Source organism: Nuphar pumila, chromosome 5, assembly GCF_984573655.1.
Source record: "Nuphar pumila chromosome 5, dmNupPumi1.hap1.1, whole genome shotgun sequence".
Lineage (NCBI taxonomy): Eukaryota > Viridiplantae > Streptophyta > Magnoliopsida > Nymphaeales > Nymphaeaceae > Nuphar > Nuphar pumila.
In genome coordinates, this window is record NC_143253.1 from 114,050,945 (window position 1) to 114,071,446 (window position 20,502).

The 20,502-nt window shown below is 37.5% G+C and overlaps 1 protein-coding gene across 3 annotated transcripts in view; it reads right to left on the reverse strand.

The window, feature by feature from the left end:
* Positions 1-20,502, reverse strand: part of LOC149838213 (TOM1-like protein 5) — a 64,597-nt gene that overhangs the window by 24,940 nt on the left and 19,155 nt on the right. For all 3 annotated transcript variants that reach the window (XM_090006455.1, XM_090006454.1, XM_090006456.1), the window contains one exon: positions 19,335-19,492. In XM_090006455.1, coding sequence (XP_089862581.1) covers positions 19,335-19,492 — 158 coding nt within the window. The remainder of the gene's footprint in view (positions 1-19,334; positions 19,493-20,502) is intronic.

The window sequence follows — 20,502 nt, forward strand, 5'->3', positions numbered from 1 at the left end:
GTTCTCTCGGTCACTGACCGCTCCCTTAGGATTTACAGTTTCAGTTAGAATGTTTGGGTTAATAAAAACACCAATGAATAATGAACACCCGAATGTTCTCTTCTGAAATGGTTGTCTTGACCCGCGTGTACCCGCGAGATAATTAAAGATAAACATTTGAATTAGATCATCTTAGGTATCATATCTGAGTAGGTAGTGACAGATTTACAATTGTACCTATAAATAGTTATTTTTTAAATATGGTCATTTACTTTTAGCATTTAATGGAATTTGTGGCTATGAGATATTTAAATGTTGATAATGATGTTATCTGTCAATTAGCTTCTGATAAATTGTTGACTGTCGTAGTGTAGATCTTTACTTATTCTTGTATATGCTGAAAATCACACACGGCACTCACATCACATACTTGACACATGATATACCTGAAAGAAAAATTACAATAATTACCTACTTAAACAGTTGTAATCTAATTCCTATAAATTACCATTTTTCAGGTGAAGAATAGAGTTATGAGCGACTGCGGGATGGGGTGCTGATCGAGATTTTGGATTTACTGTTCCCAAGATAGTTTGAGTTCATTTTTATCTCATTAAGACTCTGATGTTATTATTCATTGATAGTGAAATGCAATAAACGTTTTGGCTTGCTCTCCACTGTAATGTTCCGCAATGCTTAACCTCATAGTATTAGTTGTTTCCGCTGTTATTTAAAAAAAAAATCCTCAAAAAATTAGGTTAAAATTTTGGGACGTTACACTAGCACTTGGGATAAAAAACTTAACATTAACTATATATTTTATTATTATTAATTAGTTAATTATTTTGAACATGTTTTAGACTTTTAGTTCATATTAACAGTCTACAACTTCATATGTACAGCATTTTGTAAAACATAATATAGTTTTGCACTATTCTATGCTATGTGTAGCTGGATCCCGATACCCACACCTGTACCTATAGCAATGTGCATTATGAAGCCGAAATTCAAGGCAAGTAACCTCCTAATAATTCAAATTTGGAAGGTTACAGGTCCAGGTTTTATTTTATTTTTTTGATACCTTTCAGCATACAATGGATCTAATTTTGGAAAAAAGTTGTCATCTAACTTGTCAAACCTGAAACATTCTTATCCAAGTGCATCGATTGGTCATATATATATATATATATATATATATATATATATATATATATATATATATATGTTATGGTCCACCTCTAGTGAAACAGCCATGTCGATGCATTTTTGCCTACAATGCATGTTTAAGACGTATAATCCCAGTGAGACATACTAACTTCTCTAAAGACTTAATGTGGGTAGGGGTGGGGGAACACAGCACTTTAGGAGCTTTGGCATCAAATTTGACTTCACTCCCACAATTATATTCTTGAGTTGCAACACTGAAATTGATAAACAATTCAGTGCTTCCGCATCTCTATTTATGTTTCTTCTTGGCAAACTTTCGGTCTTCTCCCCGTAAAGTTTGAGGGGTCGTGTTAAAATATGTATATATATACATATACTTATATATATATGTATGTATATATATATATATATATATATGCATACATATATATATAAGTATGTATATATATAAGTATATATATATATACATATTTTAACACGCCCCCTCAAACTTTACGGAAAGAAAACCGAAAGTTTGCCAAGAAGAAACATAAATCGTGGAGTTGGGAGCGCTTTGCTGAAGAAGTCAGCCAGTTGATATTCTGAAGTGACGTATGGTAATGTGATAGTTCCTCTGAGGTACTCATCTCGAACATAGTGGCAATCCATCTCGATATGCTTGGTCCGTTCATGAAACGTATGATTGCTTGCAATGTAGATCGCGCTTTTGTTATCACAGCAGAGCTTGGTGGGTGAGGAAATGAGGACACCCATGTCACCAAGGAGTCCTCTAAGCCACACGATTTCCATTGTCGTCATTGTCATAGCTCGATATTCAGCTTCAGTGGATGATAGTGAGACCTTTTGCTGCTTCTTACATCTCCACGAGATGAGAGATTCACCTAAAAAAATACAAAGACCAGTAGTTGAGATACGATCATTGGGATTTCCTCCCCAGTCAGCATCAGTAAAAGCAGTTAATTCAAGAGATGAGGAAGAGGATAAGAAGAGTCCCTTGGACATGGTATTTTTAATGTATCGCACAATTCTCATTACAGCCGCCATATGAACTGTAGTAGGTGCATGCTGAAACTGGCTTGCAGCATGAACTGCATGAGCTATGTCTGGACGGGTGATGGATAAGTAAGTGAGGGATCCAATTAATTGACGATAGGGAGTTGGATCCTCAAGAAGAACACCATTCTCAAGTCTCAGTTTTGCATTGATAACTTTGGGAGTCTCAACCTTCTTTTCATCAGATATTCCAGATTTGGTACAAATATCTGCTGCCAATTTCATCTGAGATAAATTGTATCCTCGTGGAGAGTATGCCACTTCAATTCCTAAGAAATATCTTAATAATCCAAGGTCAGACATATCAAAGGTTTCTTTTAACACAGACTTTACATCATTTACTCCCTTTTTGTCATTCCCAGAGATGATCATATCATCAACATATAATAGAAGAATAACGATGAGATTACCTGTTTTCTTAACAAAAAGAGCAGTGTCAGTATAGCAAGAAGTAAATCCTAAATTGATTAAAACATTACTAAACTTATCATACCAAGCTTTAGGAGCTTGCTTAAGACCATATAGGGCCTTTTTCAATTTCAAAATTTTACCATTTAAATTCATACCCGGAGGTGGTTCCATGTAAACTTCTTCATTTAAATTTCCATTTAAAAAGGCATTTTTGACATCTAATTGAAAAATAGGTCATTTTTTAGCAGAGGCTATTGCAATAAGAGCTCGAACACTAGTCATTCGAGCAACAGGAGCAAAGGTTTCATCATAATCTATCCCATACTCTTGGGCATATCCCTTGGCCACTAACCTAGCCTTATACCTTTCCAATGAACCATCACACTTAGTTTTTACTTTAAAAACCCATCTACATCCAATGAGTTTCTTGCCATTGGGAGGATCAATGATTTCCCAAGTTTGTGTCTTTTTAAGAGCATTAAGTTCTAGTTCCATAGCTTCATTCCAATGAGCATATTGTTTAGCATCATTGTAGTGAGATGGTTCATGAAAGGAGTGAAGAGCAAGTAGACATGCTCGATAGTTGGGAGAAAAAGAATCATAAGAGACAAATCTATTTGGTACCTTTGAAATACGATTTGATCTATGTCACATGGGTGCGGGTGCGGGTGCGGGTGCGGGTGCGACACGGGTGCGGCACAATTTTAAAATTTTTGGACACGGGGACTCGGCAAAAAAAAAAAAATATATATATATATATATATATATATATATATATATATATATATATATATATATATAATTTTATTTTATTTTTAAAATGCCACAGCTGACAGCATAGTCTGTGTGTCTGTGCACAGGCATAGACTGTGCACTGTGCACAGGCACAACACTGTGCACAGGCTGTGACTGTGCACACTGCACAGCACTGTGCACAGGCACAGGCATAGACTGTGCACTGTGCACAGGCACAGGCTGTGACTGTGCACACTGCACAGACTGTGCACAGTCACAGTCAGGCAGCACAGTCACAGTCTGCACTGTGCCTTTTTTTATATATATTTTTAAGCAAAAAAAAATAAAAAAATGGTTTTTTAGGGACATTTTTGGACTCGGTCAAAGTTGACCGAGTCCAAAATGTGGACGGACTCGGCCTGGACTCGTTGACCGAGTCCGACTCGGCGTTGACCGAGTCCGGGCCGAGTCCGAAGCCGCACCCGAGTCCGCACCCGTGTCGGGGCGTGTCGACTCGGGTGCGGCACCTCCTTAGCCGAGTCCGTGTGACATAGGATTTGATCTTCTTTGAGAGGTTTCTTCGATTGACTCACTTTGAGAGAATTTTTCAAGGGCACAAGGTGGATTTCTTTCATTTCTTCTAAAGTAGACTTGTATTTGTCTTGACATATTTTCTTCTAAATTTTGATCATCGTTTAGACGTTCAAAATGATCTTCAATGAGAAGTTCACTAGGATCACTATGATCATCTATGATGTTTTCTTGAGGCAACAAGTCAAATAAGAAGGAATAATCAATATTTTCATTCGATTGGTGCGAAAAACCATTTTCTTCTTCTAGGAATGTGACATCCTTTGAGATATAGAGTTTGTTTTTTAGTATGTCAAAACATCTATACCCTTTTTGTTTTTCGCCATATCCTAAGAAAATGCATTCAATAGCCCTAGGAGAAAGTTTATCATTTTTGTGAGTTAGAACAAAGCATTTACATCCAAAAATTCTTAGTCTTTTATAATCGGGAGACATATTGTAAAGTTTTTCAAATGGAGAGAGATTTTTCAAAAAAGATGAAGGGGTTCTATTGATAAGATATGTTGAGGTTAGAACCGCTTCTGCCCAAAAGGATTTTGGGATATTTTTTGAAATTAATAACGTTCTCGTAGTTTCTATTATGTGCCTATGCTTTCTTTCCGCAAGACCATTTTGTTGCGGAGTATTGGGACAAGAATGTTGGTGACAAATTCCATTTTCTTTCAAATAGCTTTGAAAATCATTGGACATATATTTGCCTCCCGAATCGGACCTAAGAATAGATAGATTTCCCAAAAATTGATTTTTAACCATTGCATGAAATTCTTTAAAGAAGGAGAAAACTTCGGATTTGCGACTTAGGAAGCAAATCCACGTAAATCGAGTGAAGTCATCAATAAAGACCACATAATACGAAAATCCTCCTTTAGACAAAATAGGGGAAGGTCCTCACACATCGGAATGAACAAGTTCAAATGGTCGAGTGGTAAAGTAACTTCTTTGAGGAAATGAAGTAGCTTTAGATTTCCCAAAAATGCAATCTTTACAAGTCATGTGATTGTCTTTACAAGTATTGTTCAAAAACGAAAAAAGAGACATTTTTACAAAATTTGGATGGCCAAGTCTCTCATGCCAAATTCCAATACTTTTGTTTTTTACAAGATTGCAAGATGACTTAGATGGAAGAGTCAAAAAGTCCATAAAATAGAGGTCACCCCTTCTATGGCCTTGCCCAATCAGCTTCCCTGACTGGAGATCCTGCACGGTGCAATCTTTAGGTGAGAAAGAGACTTGGCATCCATGATCGGTGATTTGAGAAACGGAAAAAAGGTTTAAAATAATTTTTGGAACAATTCTTACTTTAGGAACGAAAAAGTTTTGAGAATTTTTAAAATCAAGTGTTCCAATACTTTCAATTTTCAATGATGTTCCATCGGCCGTTGAAACATAAGAAGATATGGGTTCGAAAAAAATATTTGAAAGAGAGTTTTTATGAGATGTCATATGAAAAGAAACACCAGAGTCTAGTATCCACATACCTGGAGGTGATGAAGAATAGGCGATGGCGGCTCCGGAAGTTGAAGAAGAAGTCTTGAGAAGATGTTGGAGAACTTCGGAGATATGATTAAGAGTGTCTTTGATATCTCCCTCTTTGGCACTTTCTTCTTCCTTCTTTGGAGAATTTTCTCCAACCGCGGCTACTTTTCCCTTAAGTTTGGGACAAACCGGTCTAATGTGTCCCGGTTCATTACAATAATGGCATATTATTCCCTTTCTAGGCCCATTACTATTTTTGTTAAAGTGAGGAGGTCTATATGCTTTAACATTTGATCCGGGCCTAGTAACGGCCAAAACTTCATCACTCTTAACACTTAAGCCAAGTCGAGTTTCTTCTTGGCATATTTCAGCAAGGGCGTCTTCAATAGGTAGGGCTTTGCTTCTATGGAGAAGAGATGCCCTAACTTGTTCAAATTCCGGGCGAAGACCATGAAGAAATTGAAAAAAGTGTTCCTTTTCAATTTGTTCCCTTCTTAACTCAATATCTTCCGGAGCAACCCATTTAGGCTCAAGAAGAGCAAGTTCATCCCAAAGAGGAGTTAGAGAGCTAAAATAGTCCCGGACACTCACATCCATTTGTTTGGTGAAACGGATTTTTTCTTGACAAAAAAATTGTCGAGCAAGATCCTTTTGGGTATACATACCCTTAAGGAAAAACCATGTCTCATTGGCCCTTCTAAATTTGAAAATATTAACACAATTTTTAAGGTCTACATTGTTCATAAACCATGCCAAAATTTTGGCATGGTTACTTTCTCAATCCTCAACTTTGGATTGATGGTCATTAATAGCTTTGATGCGCTCATCGCCATCTAAAGCTTTTTCAACCTCATTTTCGATTTTGGTGAGAACAAGAGAGGGTTCGGGAGTAGTTTGTTAAAATGTACTTATTATATATATATATATATATATAAATTCTGTTTATTACATCAATACCCGATAGGGGTATTTTTGTAATTTCATAGTTGTTTTAGAAAACAACTATTTTTTCCTTTTTGAACAAATGTAATTTTTACTTTTTATTTTTTTCATTTCTTTTTTATTATTTTTGAGGACCTAAAGGGGCTCCAACATAGAAGTCGTTGGAGCCCCCAACGGTCACAAATGTGACCGTTGGGGGCTCCCAACGACTCTATGGGAGCCCCCTTTTGGCTCTCCTTTTGAGGCCCTTTGGCCCTCCTTTTTCCTCCTCCTTCTCTTGTATAAATAGGGGTGATCCCCTTGTGTATTCTCATCTTGGAGAGCTCCTCTCTCTTTTCAATAAGAGGCTTTGTATATTGTTGCCTTCTTAAAGGCTTGTGCTTGTATTGTCCCTTCGTGGACTTGTGATATTTTCTCTTTTATTCATTGTTGTATGTGCTTGTATGCACTCTTTATATTTCCGCAATATCTCATTACATGGTATCAGAGCCACTCGATTCTTGAAGGGAATGTGTGGTTCGTGTATCTCTTATTTTGGTGGACATCTTCTCACTTCTTGGCAACATCATGGAGACAAAGATTGATCTTTCTTTCAAACTCAATGGAAAGAACTATATGATGTGGGCATCGGCAATGGAGAATAATCTCAAAGGGAAGAAGCTTTGGGGTTATGTCATGGGGACCGTTCCGGAACCTAAGCTTATGCTCACAAAAATGGAAGAAGATCAAGAAAAAGCTCTTGAGGGAGATGCTCGTCTCAAGGCCATTGAAAATCATCAAAAGGAAGTAGAAGATTGGGAAAGCAATCACGCAAAAATCCTTGCGTGGTTTATGAATAATGTGGAGCTTAAGGTATGTGCTAATATAGCTAAATTTCGTAGAGCCAATGAGGCTTGGTCCTTTATGAGGGGTATGTATACCCAAAAGGATCTTGCAAGAGCATACTTCTTGCAAGAAAAAGTTAGAACCACCAAGCAAGGTGATTCTAGCATTCAAGACTACTATAGTGCCCTTAACCCACTATGGGATGAATTGGCTCTTTTAGAGCCAAAGTGGGTTTCTATGGAAGATGTTGATTTAAGACAAAAACAAATGGAACAAGAGCGATTGTTTCAATTTCTTTTTGGGCTACGCCCCGAATTTGAGCAAGTGAGATCCTCACTTCTCCATAGATCTATTTTTCCTCCTATTGAGGATGCTATTGCCGAAATCACTCAAGAGGAGACAAGGCTTGGCATGAGTAAGCATGTTGATGAAGTCCTTGCCGTATCCAAACCGGGTAACAATGTTAGAACCTATAAGCCTCCTCATTTTGGGAAACAAGGGAACTACAATGGAGGAAGAAAAATGATTGTTTGTCATTATTGCAATGAGCCGGGTCACATTAGACCCGTTTGTCCAAAGCTTATGGGAGCCTTCAAGCCTAAAGTAGCCTCTCTTGAAGAAACCACCTCCAAAGAAGATGAAGGCAAAAACAATGACATTAAAGAAACTCTTGGACAAATATCTATAGCTCTCCAACAAATGCTAAAAGTTTCTTCCTCCACATCGGGTGCGGTCATTGCTTCAACATCATCACCCGGTACGTATTCTTGGATCCTTGATTCCGGAGCTTCTTTTCATATGACCCCTCATGAGAATGCACTTAGTGATGTTTGCATCAATTCAAAGGACTCTTGTGTCTCAACAGCCGATGGAACCTTTTTGAAAATTTCAAGTATTGGCTCTTTTAAAGATTCTCAAAATTTTTGTGTTCCAAAAGTAAGAGTTGTTCCCAAATTAAATTTAAACCTTTTTTCGGTTTCTCAAATTGCCGACCATGGATGTGAAATATCTTTCTCATCTAATGGTTGCTTTGTGCAGGATCTCCGGTCCGGGAAGCGGATTGGGCAAGGCCATAGAAAGGGAGACCTCTATTATATGGACCATCTTGATCTCCCTACAAACTTTTTTTGTTCTTATGTCCAAGAAAAAAATATGGAAACTTGGCATAAAAGACTTGGTCATCCAAGTTATTCCAAAATGTATCTCTTTCCTTTTGGAAACAAATTTTGTAAGGAAAAAGAAATTAATTGCAAAGATTGCATTTTTGGAAAAATGAAGTTTATTCCTTTTCCAACTAGATCTTTTTTCTCATCAAGGCCTTTTGAATTGGTGCATTCGGATGTTTGGGGTCCTTCTCCGGTTATGTCTAAAGGGGGTTATTCATATTATGTTACGTTTATTGATGACTTTACTCGGTATGTTTGGATTTATTTCCTTAGTCATAAGTCGGAAGTATTTACTTTCTTTAAAGATTTTCATAAAAAGGTTCAAAATCAATTTCAAAGTAACATATCTATTTTAAGATCTGATTCCGGTGGTGAATACTTATCTCACGAATTCCAAAACTATTTAAACCAAAATGGCATTTGTCATCAAAAGTCATGTCCTAGGACTCCTCAACAAAATGGCCTAGCGGAAAGGAAACATAGGCACATTATAGAAACCGCTAGAACATTGCTTGTGTCTAGAAATATTCCAAAAAAAAATTGGGCGGAAGCCGTTCTTACCTCAACCTATCTAATCAATAGAATGCCTTCTTCTAAGTTAAAAAATGCTTCTCCCTGTGAGAAACTCTTTAAGTTTTCACCCGATTTTAATCGACTTCGTATTTTTGGTTGCAAATGTTTTGTCCTACTACATAAAAGGGATAAGTTATCTCCCAAAGCAATTGAATGTGTATTTTTTGGATATGGTGAAAATCAAAAAGGGTATAGATGTTATGATTTTAAGAATGATAAACTATATGTTTCAAAAGATGTAACATTTCTCGAAGAAGAAAACGGTTTTGATAAAATAGAAGAGACAAATGAAATCGATTATGTATTCTTATATGATCTTATTGATGACATACAAGAAGATTCTCTTGAAAACATAGATGACACTCACGAGGTATCCCCTCTTGACATAACACTCTCAAATGATAGTAATTCAAATACCAATGTTCATGATAGCAATGCCAATATAAATGTTTACTCAAGAAGAAATCAAGAAAAACCTATTAGTGCCCTCGAAAAATACTCTCAAATTTCCGAATCCATTGAGGAACCACAAGTTAGGCATTCTTCTAGAATATCAATACCCCCAAATAGGTTTGTCTCCTATGACTCTTTAACTCCCAACTATCGGGCATGTTTGATAACTCTACACTCTTATTTTGAACCAACTCACTATAATCAAGCTAAATCTATACCTCATTGGGTTGAAGCAATGCAAGTTGAACTAAATACTTTAAAAAAGGCCAATACTTGGGAAGTAGTTGATCTACCCTCACACAAAAAAACTATTGGTTGTCGTTGGGTCTTCAAAGTTAAAACTAAAAGCGATGGCTCTTTGGAACGATATAAAGCAAGATTGGTTGCTAAGGGATACTCCCAAGAATATGGTATTGATTACGAAGAAACATTCGCCCCCGTAGCTCGTATGATAAGTGTCAGAACCTTAATAGCTGTCGCATCAACCAAAAAATGGCCTATTTATCAACTTGACGTAAAAAATGCTTTTTTAAATGGAAGTTTAAGTGAAGAAGTTTATATGGATCCACCACCCGGAATAAATATTAAGCAAGGTCAAACACTTCGGCTTTTAAAGGCATTATATGGTCTTAAACAAGCTCCTAAGGCTTGGTATGATCGTTTTAGTGATATCATGATAAAATTAGGATTTCATTCTTGTTATACTGACACTGCTCTTTTTGTTAAAAATGCAGGTTCTAGTATCGTAATTTTGTTGCTTTATGTTGATGATATGATTATCACTGGAAATGATCAAAGTAGTATTATTAATGTTAAAAATATGTTAAAAGATAATTTTGATATGTCTGATTTAGGTTTTCTCAGATATTTTCTTGGAATTGAGGTTGCATATTCTCCTAGAGGATATATTTTGTCACAGATGAAGCTTGCTGCAGATATATGTTCTAAGTCTGGGATTTCTGATGATAAGAAGGTAGAGACTCCCGAGGTTATTAATGCCAAGTTGCGGTTAGAGGATGGGGTTCTTCTGGAAGATCCTACACCGTACAGACAACTCATTGGGTCTCTTACATATTTAACCATCACCAAACCAGATATCACTCATGCGGTTCACTCAGTCAGTCAATTTCAGCATGCTCCTACAACCGTGCATATGAGTGCGGTTCTCCGAATCCTCCGCTACATTCGGAATACCATCAATAAAGGGTTATTTCTATCCTCCTCTTCCCCTTTGAATCTTCTTGCTTATACTGATGCAGATTGGGGAGGTAATCCCAATGATCGAGTCTCAACTACTGGTTTTTGTGTCTTTTTAGGGGACTCATTGATTGTCTGGCGATGCAAGAAGCAGCAGAAAGTTTCACTATCATCCACTGAAGCTGAGTACCGGGCAATGACAACCACAACAATGGAACTTATATGGCTTCGCAGTTTGCTTAAAGATATGGGAGTTGATATTACTGAAGCCTCAAAGCTGTGTTGCGACAATAAGAGTGCCATCTATATTGCAAGCAATCATACTTTTCATGAACGTACGAAACATATCGAAATGGATTGCCACTATGTTCGTGACGAATTTTTACGAGGAACTATTGCTCTGCCATATGTCACTTCAGAATATCAGTTGACAGACTTCTTCACTAAAGCTCTTCCGGCTCCTCGGTTCATGTTTCTTCTCGGCAAACTTTCCGTCCTTCCCCCGTAAAGTTTGAGGGGGGGTGTTAAAATGTACCTATTATATATATATATATATATATATATATATATATATATATATATATATATATATATATATATATATATATATATATATAAATTTTGTTTATTACATCAATACCCGATAGGGGTATTTTTGTAATTTCACAGTTGTTTTAGAAAACAACTATTTTTTCCTTTTTGAACAAATGTAATTTTTACTTTTTATTTTTTTCATTTCTTTTTTATTATTTTTGAGGACCTAAAGGGGCTCCAACATAGAAGTCGTTGGAGCCCCCAACTGTCACAAATGTGACCGTTGGGGGCTCCCAACGACTCTATGGGAGCCCCCTTTTGGCTCTCCTTTTGAGGCCCTTTGGCCCTCCTTTTTCCTCCTCCTTCTCTTGTATAAATAGGGGTGATCCCCTTGTGTATTCTCATCTTGGAGAGCTCCTCTCTCTTTTCAATAAGAGGCTTTGTATATTGTTGCCTTCTTAAAGGCTTGTGCTTGTATTGTCCCTTCGTGGACTTGTGATATTTTCTCTTTTATTCATTGTTGTATGTGCTTGTATGCACTCTTTATATTTCCGCAATATCTCATTACATAGTTCCCATAACAAAACCCCAAAGTTTCTTACCTCTTAGATGATTTTCCATAGCGGAGGCCCACATGAGATAGTTGGACCCATTTAGCTTAAATGAAAGCTCCACTTTAGAATCACGTTCCATCGGCACCAAATATCCTTCCTTTCTTCAAAAAATTTGAGAGGCACACGTTTCAAGATAACAAAGAGATGCCCAATCACCAACCGAGCTCTGATACCATGTAATGAAAAGTGGCGGAAGCACCAATATAGCAAAAGCACTCTTTAAGAGTGACACCAAGAGCCAAGAACATAAACACTAGAGATGCACACACAAAACTCACAAAAGTAGAAAATGACTTAAAGTCATAAGTTGAATATTATTGAAGAAAGAAAGAGAGGGGTGAAAAACCCATGCCTTACAAGAGGAGAGACCTCCTCTATTTATAGAGGAGGGAGTGCTAAGGAAGGGACCACAAGGGGCTCCCATGTAGTCGTTGGGAGCCCCAACGGTCAGAAATCTGACCGTTGGGGCCCCAACGACTACATGTGTAGGGCCCTTGTGGTCTTACAAAAAAGAGAAAAGAAAAAAGAAAAAAGAAAAAAAGGAAAAAAGAAAAAAGTAAAAGCAAAAAAAAGGTACATGTGGTTTTACAAGAATACCCCTATTGGGTATTTCAAGAAAGGAAAAATGTATATATATACATATATGTATATATATACTTATATATATACGTATGTATATATATACTTATATATATACGTATGTATATATATATAAGTATATGTATATATATATATATATACATATTTTAACAATATATATATATATATATGTTATGGTCCACCTCCAGTGAAACAGCCATGTCGATGCATTTTTTGCTACAATGCATGTTTAAGACATGTTTAAGACGTATAATCCCAGTGAGACATACTAACTTCTCTAAAGACTTAATGTGGGTAGGGGTGGGGGAACACAGCACTTTAGGAGCTTTGGCATCAAATTTGAGTTCACTCACACAATTATATTCTTGAGTTGCAACACTGAAATTGATAAACAATTCAATCCAATCCTTCACCCAACAAGACCAACAGTTTTAACATAACCCACTGATTTTATTATTATGTCCAATCTATCTGTACATAAATTATGACTGTTCAACTCTGACACATAGGTATATGTGTGTGTATGTGTGTGTATGCATGTATAAACTACCATGCAAGCATGGATGAAAATAACCCTTTATTTGCCCTAAAAATGGATGAAAAACATTCCACATAACAGGTAATGGGCCAAGTCTAGATCAGGTGAGATCTGAAACTGGACTGACCTGTACCTGTTAAGTTATATATATAGGTAAATACCCATTAGGGGTATTTTGGTCATTTCAGTCCTTGTAATAGGTTGTGCCCATTAGGGGCACATTAGTACTTTTATTTTATTCTTTTCTTTTTGTCATTTTCTGTTTTTATAGGAACTATTTGGTCAAATACCAAATCGAGATGTTGGGTTCTTTTTTGACTAGTCAATAGAGCCAGTCCAACAGTTCTATTGTAGTCTCCCTCTCTCTTGTATGTGTATAAATAAGGGCTTTTATCTTCTTTCATTTTTTAATGCTTCTCTTAAGTATTCATGCTCAATAAGATGAATATTCTTTATGTTTTGTGTTCTTCTCTTTAGTTCTTTAATGTCTTAAATGCACTTAGTACTTGTTGAAAATAAGTGTTTTCCCTTGTTATGGGTCATGGATCTGGAGATCCAGACCCGTGACATTAAATTCTCATTAGTGGCATTGTGTAATTTACTTTATTGTAATGAGGGTACTTTAGTACCCTAATCTTTGTAATAGCATGTTAATATAAATGGGTTTACACAGCAGCCGACCCTAAGATAATAGGGTATCGGTTTTTCTCCAGCTTCTCTCTCCCTTTCTCTCTCTCTCTCTCTGTTTCTCAGCTCTCACGCGTGGAACGACCTGAATATTGAAAACCTAACATGGTATCAGAGCCACGCTTCAGCTGAAACTGGAATCGATCTCAAAGGTACGTCTGAAAGATCTATCTCTTCTCGATTTTCTCTTCTAAGTCAAGAAAAACTTTTTATGTCTCCCCAATCTCGGCTGTTTTTTTTTTCTTCCTTTCCTTTCCCTGTTTACGTCTGACCCAATATCTTCTTTTCTTCTCGATATTATTCAAATCTGATCGAGAATCAGATCTATCTATTTTTTCTGTCCCTTGAACTCGATCAGATCTGACGTTAATCAGATCTGACGTTAATCAGATCTGATCAAACTATCTTCCCTACCTAATCAGAGTTAACTCAGAGAGGACTGAGTGACTCAGCCCAGATTTTCGACCCCAAACCCTTTGTTGAATATACCTTGTTTATCGTTTTGATCACAGCGTGATCTAATCACGCAATCAGGGCCCTATTTTTGATCCAGCTGCACCCTTGATCAGATATGATCAAGCCGATCCAGCTACACCCTCATTTCTACCATTTTATCTCCTTTAGCTTGAAAGCATTGCGTCAATACTGAGTGGGAATTCATATTCACAAATTTTTTTTTGTGATTTTCATATCCAATATTCAATTTCTTATACAAATCAGAAATCTGATAGATATTCAATCTCTGTTTCAAATCAGAAATCTGATAGCCATTGATCTGAATTAGTTTCTACACAAAAAAAAGGTTACAGAAGCAGATTGTGCTGAACACACTCTTAATACTGTGAAACATGGATTCACTTCCTAGCCAGTCGGTTCTTTCTTCAAGTTTCCTCAGTCAACTCGTGTCTGAAAAATTAAACAATGGTAACTTCTTGACTTGAAAGAGGCAAATCATATATTTCATTAGGAGTCAGGATCTTTCTGGACATCTGAATGGATCTATTCCAGTTCCTCCTGAGTTCATATCACGAGAAGAAAGGGACAGCAAAGGGGAGTCTACTACAGTATATGTTAGAAATCCTGAATTTGTGGCTTGGATGAAAAGAGACCAAGCGCTAGTTGCTTATATTACATCTACAATGTCACAAGAGGTACTTGTAGCCATTCCAGATGACTGTACTGTCATGCAACTTTGGAACAGACTTGTTCAGACATACTCACAGGTTTCTCAGGCCAGAATTATGTTTCTTAAAAGAGAATTTCAAATATTAAGAAAGGATTCCATGACCAACATGAAATACTTGAACAAAATGAAGGTTATCACAGATCAGCTAGCAGCTGTTGGAAGTACAGTAACTGATAAAGATTTGGTACAGCAAACCCTCAGTGGATTGGGACACGACTATCATATGATTGTTACTTCCCTGTTATGTTTACCTGAGCTGTCCAACTTTGAAGATCTGCGTGCAAAATTGTTACAATATGAGATGAACCTAAAGAGATTTTCTGAAGAACCATCTATGCATACTGGGGCACAAGAAGTTCTTGCTACAGGGGTTACCTATGCACGAGGACGAGGAAGCTATGATATCAAGGGAAAAGGAGTACAAGGGAGAAGTGGTCAAGGAGGTCGTGGATTATTGCCTACACCCAACACATATACCAATCCACAAAGACAGAGGCCAATTCCTACCTGCTTTCTGTGTAATAAAAAGGGGCATATCAAAGCTAATTGCTGGTTCAATCCCCTAAATAAAGGAAAATCAACACAAACTGAAGCAAAAAGAGGCACAGACAGTACAAGGACCAACGGAGAAGTAAAGGTGTTATTGTTGTCAGCTTTAGCATAATTGAATCTGAAACAAAATGAGCAAGGTACTTGGTATGTGGACTCTGGCGCAGCGACTCACGTTACTGGTGATGCAGGTAAGCTCCTAAAACTTGTTCCTTACATTGGTAGAAGTAGTATAGTTACTGGAGATGGATCACACCACTCTATCTCTCATATTGGAAACTCCATTATACCCTTGCCCGAATCTTCCATCAACCTTTCAAAAGTTCTTTATGCTCCTAATATCAAGAAAAACATCGTTTCAGTTTCTAAACTTGTTGATGATATCAAAGCCTCAGTTGAATTTACTCCATCTTCTGATCTTGTCAAGGATCTCTGCACGAAGGAGACGTTCGCTAGAGGAAAACGGCAAGGCAATATGTATGTCTTTCAAGAAGATCCTTCAGCACATATTCGCTCTGCAGACCCAAACTTGAAGCTCCAATCATCGTTGCCTTCTGAAAATCCTGCCTGTGTTTTCAGTGTCTCTGAAATCAATAAGCCAAATCTTTGGCATGGTCGTCTAGGTCACTGCAGTAGTAGTTTCATTGAAAAGCTTGTTTCAAATAACCTTATTCCCAAGTCAAGTTTAGGAATAAATGTCAATGACAACAAATGTTCTAGTTGTCTCTTATGTAAGAGTCATGTCTTACCATTTCATTCTATCAATAAAAGAGCTTCAAGACCTTTTGAGACTATCTGTTCTGATGTTTGGGGGCCTGCTCCAGTTGCTTCCATATCTGGAACTAGATATTATCTTTTATTTGTTGACAGTTATTCATGGATATTTTTCATGAAACACAAATCTGAGACTTTCAAGTTGTTCCGAAACTTCCATTCCTTTGTCAAAAACTAATTTTCTGAAAACATCCTAAGTTTCCAATGTGACAGAGGAGGTGAATTCTCTTTCATTGACTTTACTTTCTTCAAAGTAACGGGATAAGGAAAAAGGTGTCTTGCCCACACACACCTCAGCAGAATGGGATTGCTGAAAGGAAGCATCGCCATATTGTTGAGAGTGCGATGAGCATGATGCATGACAGTAGTCTTCCGATCACTTTATGAACAGAGGCTTTTCATTCTGCAGTTCATGTGATAAATCGATTGCCCATGACTATTTTGGAAAACAAGTCTCCTTACTTGTCTCTTTTTGGTGTACATCCCAACTACTATGATTTGCATGTGTTTGGTTGTTTATGCTATGTTCATGTTGACAGTTCAATGAGACATAAGTTTCAGGACAAGGCCCTGAAGTGCAGGTTTGTGGGTTATGCTGATGACTATAAAGGGTACAGGTGCTATGATCTGGTGAGCAAGCGCATCAAAATATCAAGAAATGTCATCTTCGATGAATTGAATTTTGATTGTCGATGTACTAGTTCTTCAAAATCAAAATCTAAAGTTGAGGCTTATTATCCTTGGTTGAATTATAAACTTCTCTCAGGAGCTAGTGATGTTTGCTCAAATTGCACTCAAAAGGATAAGAAACCTGTGTCTACTGATGAAATGATTGCCCATGAAAATACAGACCCAACTTTGAATCCAGAAAGGTATAAAGGCATTGTCTACACTCGACGAGAAAGAGAGCCGCCCACCATAGTTAATTCAAACATGGACACATCCTCTACATCCAACATCGTTGATACTAGAAGATACACACGTTCTCGCCATCCAATTAAAAGGTGGGTCAATTATGAAAATTTCTCATTAGATTTTCAACTCTTTCTAACAGCCTTGAATAAAGAAGATGAACCCACAACGTTCTCTCAAGCATCAAATTCCAGAAGATGGATTGAAGCAATGAATGAGGAGATGGAAGCTCTACATGAATGTGGTACGTGGGATGTCGTATCAAGACCACCTAACAGAAACGTTGTTGGTTCGAAATGGGTGTACAAAATAAAGTATAAACCAGATGGGACTATAGAGCAATACAAGGCAAGACTTGTAGCCAAAGGTTTTACACAGGAGCAAGGACAGGATTATGATGAAACCTTTAGTCCAATGGTGAGGATGGGGACAATCAGAGTCGTACTTTCTTTAGCTATTGAACATCAATGGACTATTAGCCAACTTGATGTGAAGAATGCTTTCCTTCATAGAGATTTGAGAGAAGAAGTATACATGGAACAACCCACTGGTTACGCAGAAGGCAATCCTACAAAATATGTCTGCATACTAAAAAGGGCGATATATGGATTGAAGCAGGCATCTCGATCTTGGTTCGACAGCTTTTCTCTTGAAATACAAAAATATGGTTTTAAGAAATCTCTTCTTGACCACTCCTTATTTATATTTAAGAACCAATACACAATTACTCTGTTGTTGATATATGTAGATGATATCATCATCACTGGTAATTCCAATGAGCACATTGAAGAAGTCAAACATCTCTTGAATCAGAGGTTCAAAATGAAGGACCTTGGCAAACTACGATACTTTCTTGGAGTTGAAGTCGACAGTACTTCTGAAGAGATGACTCTCACTCAACATAAGTATACCATTGATGTTCTCAATAAAGCGGGTATGAAAGACTGCAAGCCCTTGAGCACTCCTAGCGTTCTTCATCAAAAGCTTAGCTCTCAAGATGGAGATCCGTTTGATAATCCCACACAGTACCGTAGCATAGTGGGTATGTTACAATACCTCACCTTTACTCGCCCTGATATAGTCTACTCGGTGAATCAAGTTTCTCAGTTTATGCATACCCCCTGTGAAGGGCATATGGAAGCAGTTAAACGGATACTTCGATATCTGAAGGAAACGGTTGGGGATGGCCTCATATATAAGCGAAAGACAAATGGGCAAAATGCACATGAGATCACTGTTTATTCTTATGCGGACTGGGCAGGAGACCCAAACAGTATCTGGCTATTGTGTGTTTGTTGGGATGAATTTGGTTTCTTGGAGTAGTAAGAAACAAAAGGCTGTTGCCAGATCCAGTACAGAGGCTGAATACAGGTCAATGGCAGTTGCCACTGCTGAGGCTACTTGGATTAGACACTTACTGACAGAAGTAGGAGAATCGATCTCTCGATCACTTCTTTTGTGTGACAACCAGAGTGCCATTAGTATGTCCTTTAATCCAATCCATCACAGTCGTGCCAAACATATTGAAATAGACCAACATTTTGTGAGACAAAAGGTAGAAGAGAAAGAGATTGAGCCTGAATTTGTATGAACTACAGATCAAGTGGCGGATATATTTACAAAAGGATTGACAAAAGACAGATTTTGGATGTTAAAAGGCAAGTTGTTCATGGTTCAAGATCATGCACAACTTGAGGGAGGGTGAAAAGAAGTGTTTTCCCTTGTTACGGGTCATGGATCTGGAGATCCAGACCCGTGACATTAACTTCTCATTAATGGCATTGTGTAATTTACTTTATTGTAATAAGGGTACTTTAGTACCCTAATCTTTGTAATAGCATGTTAATATAAATGGGTTTACAGAGCAGCCGACCCTAAGATAATAGGGTATCGGTTTTTCTCCAGCTTCTCTCTCCCTTTCTCTCTCTCTCTGTTTCTCAGCTCTCACGCGTGGAACGACCTGAATATTGAAAACCTAACACTTGTGTTGTGCCTTTGTGCTCTTGTATTGTCCCTTAATTGGACTTATGTACGTGCATGTGCTGCACTTTGTGTTTATGATCTTGTAAGCCGTTAGATGCCCGCATTTTGTATTTATGCATATTTCATTACAAGACCCATGTACCATGTCAACATGAGCACGGAACCCTTCCCAAAAGTACCAACATTACATAGCCATTCAGCTGACAAGATGCATTTGAGCTTTTAGATGACAAACCGAAAAAGTAGAAAAAAGATGCTCACTTTCACAAATCAACTGACAGAGTCAATATAGTTACATTTCATGGGCTTCAATGCATGATCTTTCATATCAAATCTCAACTATTTGTAATCTGCATGCATGATTTTCAAAGGACAATAAAATTGGATACCTTGAATCTGGTACACTCAGGGAATTCGGAGGCTGAGTGACTGCATCACATTTCTGAGGGACAGCAGTTGCAATGGGTGAATCTTTAGCTTGGGTTTTAGCAATCGGCAGATTTGATGTGGGAACAGTGGAGTTTCCTGGAAACTTGACATGTGCACGCTGTCCACAAGTGACTACCTCATGTTAGTAAATTCATCCTAGACACTTAACCACTCCAATAAAGAATCACCACAAGCATTAAAAGAAAACATACGCTATGAATCACGATTGACATTGCTAGGAATTTTTAAACATAATAATACTGGCAAAGGTGATACTAAAAGACAGCAAGTGAAACAGAAAACATGGTCAAATGCAGCTTAACATGGGGACCAAATCCACAAAAATTGACACATTCTCAGTGTTGGTGGGTCAAATCTACATGGTGGCTTCAGCATGCAGTTTTGTGTCTACGTGGTGTCATGTCATGTCATGTCATGTCAGGACCAATAGATAGACCAAAATAGAGTATCCACGTAAAAAGGGTGTAGGAGGCAATGCACAAGAATCATGGCATCAACTTCCATGCATACTACATCCACTGCTTTTGCTAGTATTGGCATCGAGGACAATCCGGTGTTTTTGGACCATTGGTCTGGCTGCAAATACTGGTAGTTGTCTTGCATGGCTAAATGAAACAGTTCTTTATGCCGAGCGATGAAGTTAAGATAGCAAGATGGAAGTGGCAACTTGTTGGGTTAGTACCTTCTAAAAGAGACAATAAAACCAGCTATTTTCATAAGCGCTTTGCAGCTTAGTTGTCAAAAGCCCTAGTCGGAGCATAGGCAGAAGACACACAAAAGGACTAGTCGGGGCTTAGGCGGGACCAAAAAAATAAAACATCAAGAAAAACAAAAATATTACAATAAATGGTTAAATTTAGTAACGATCATATGGTTGTAACTATGGATGAATGTAACATGTCACAAAATTCGTGAAATTGTGTAATATTGAATATACACCAAAACTTAGGGCACACCATCCGATTACTTTATATACATACATACATATACATATAGAGAGAATGGGGATTATCCTGCCCTTGTTTCATTAGGTCAATGTTAGGACCCTCCAAAAATCATATTTTTTAGAGGTTTTATACTCAATTTGAACTGTTACATGTGTTTATG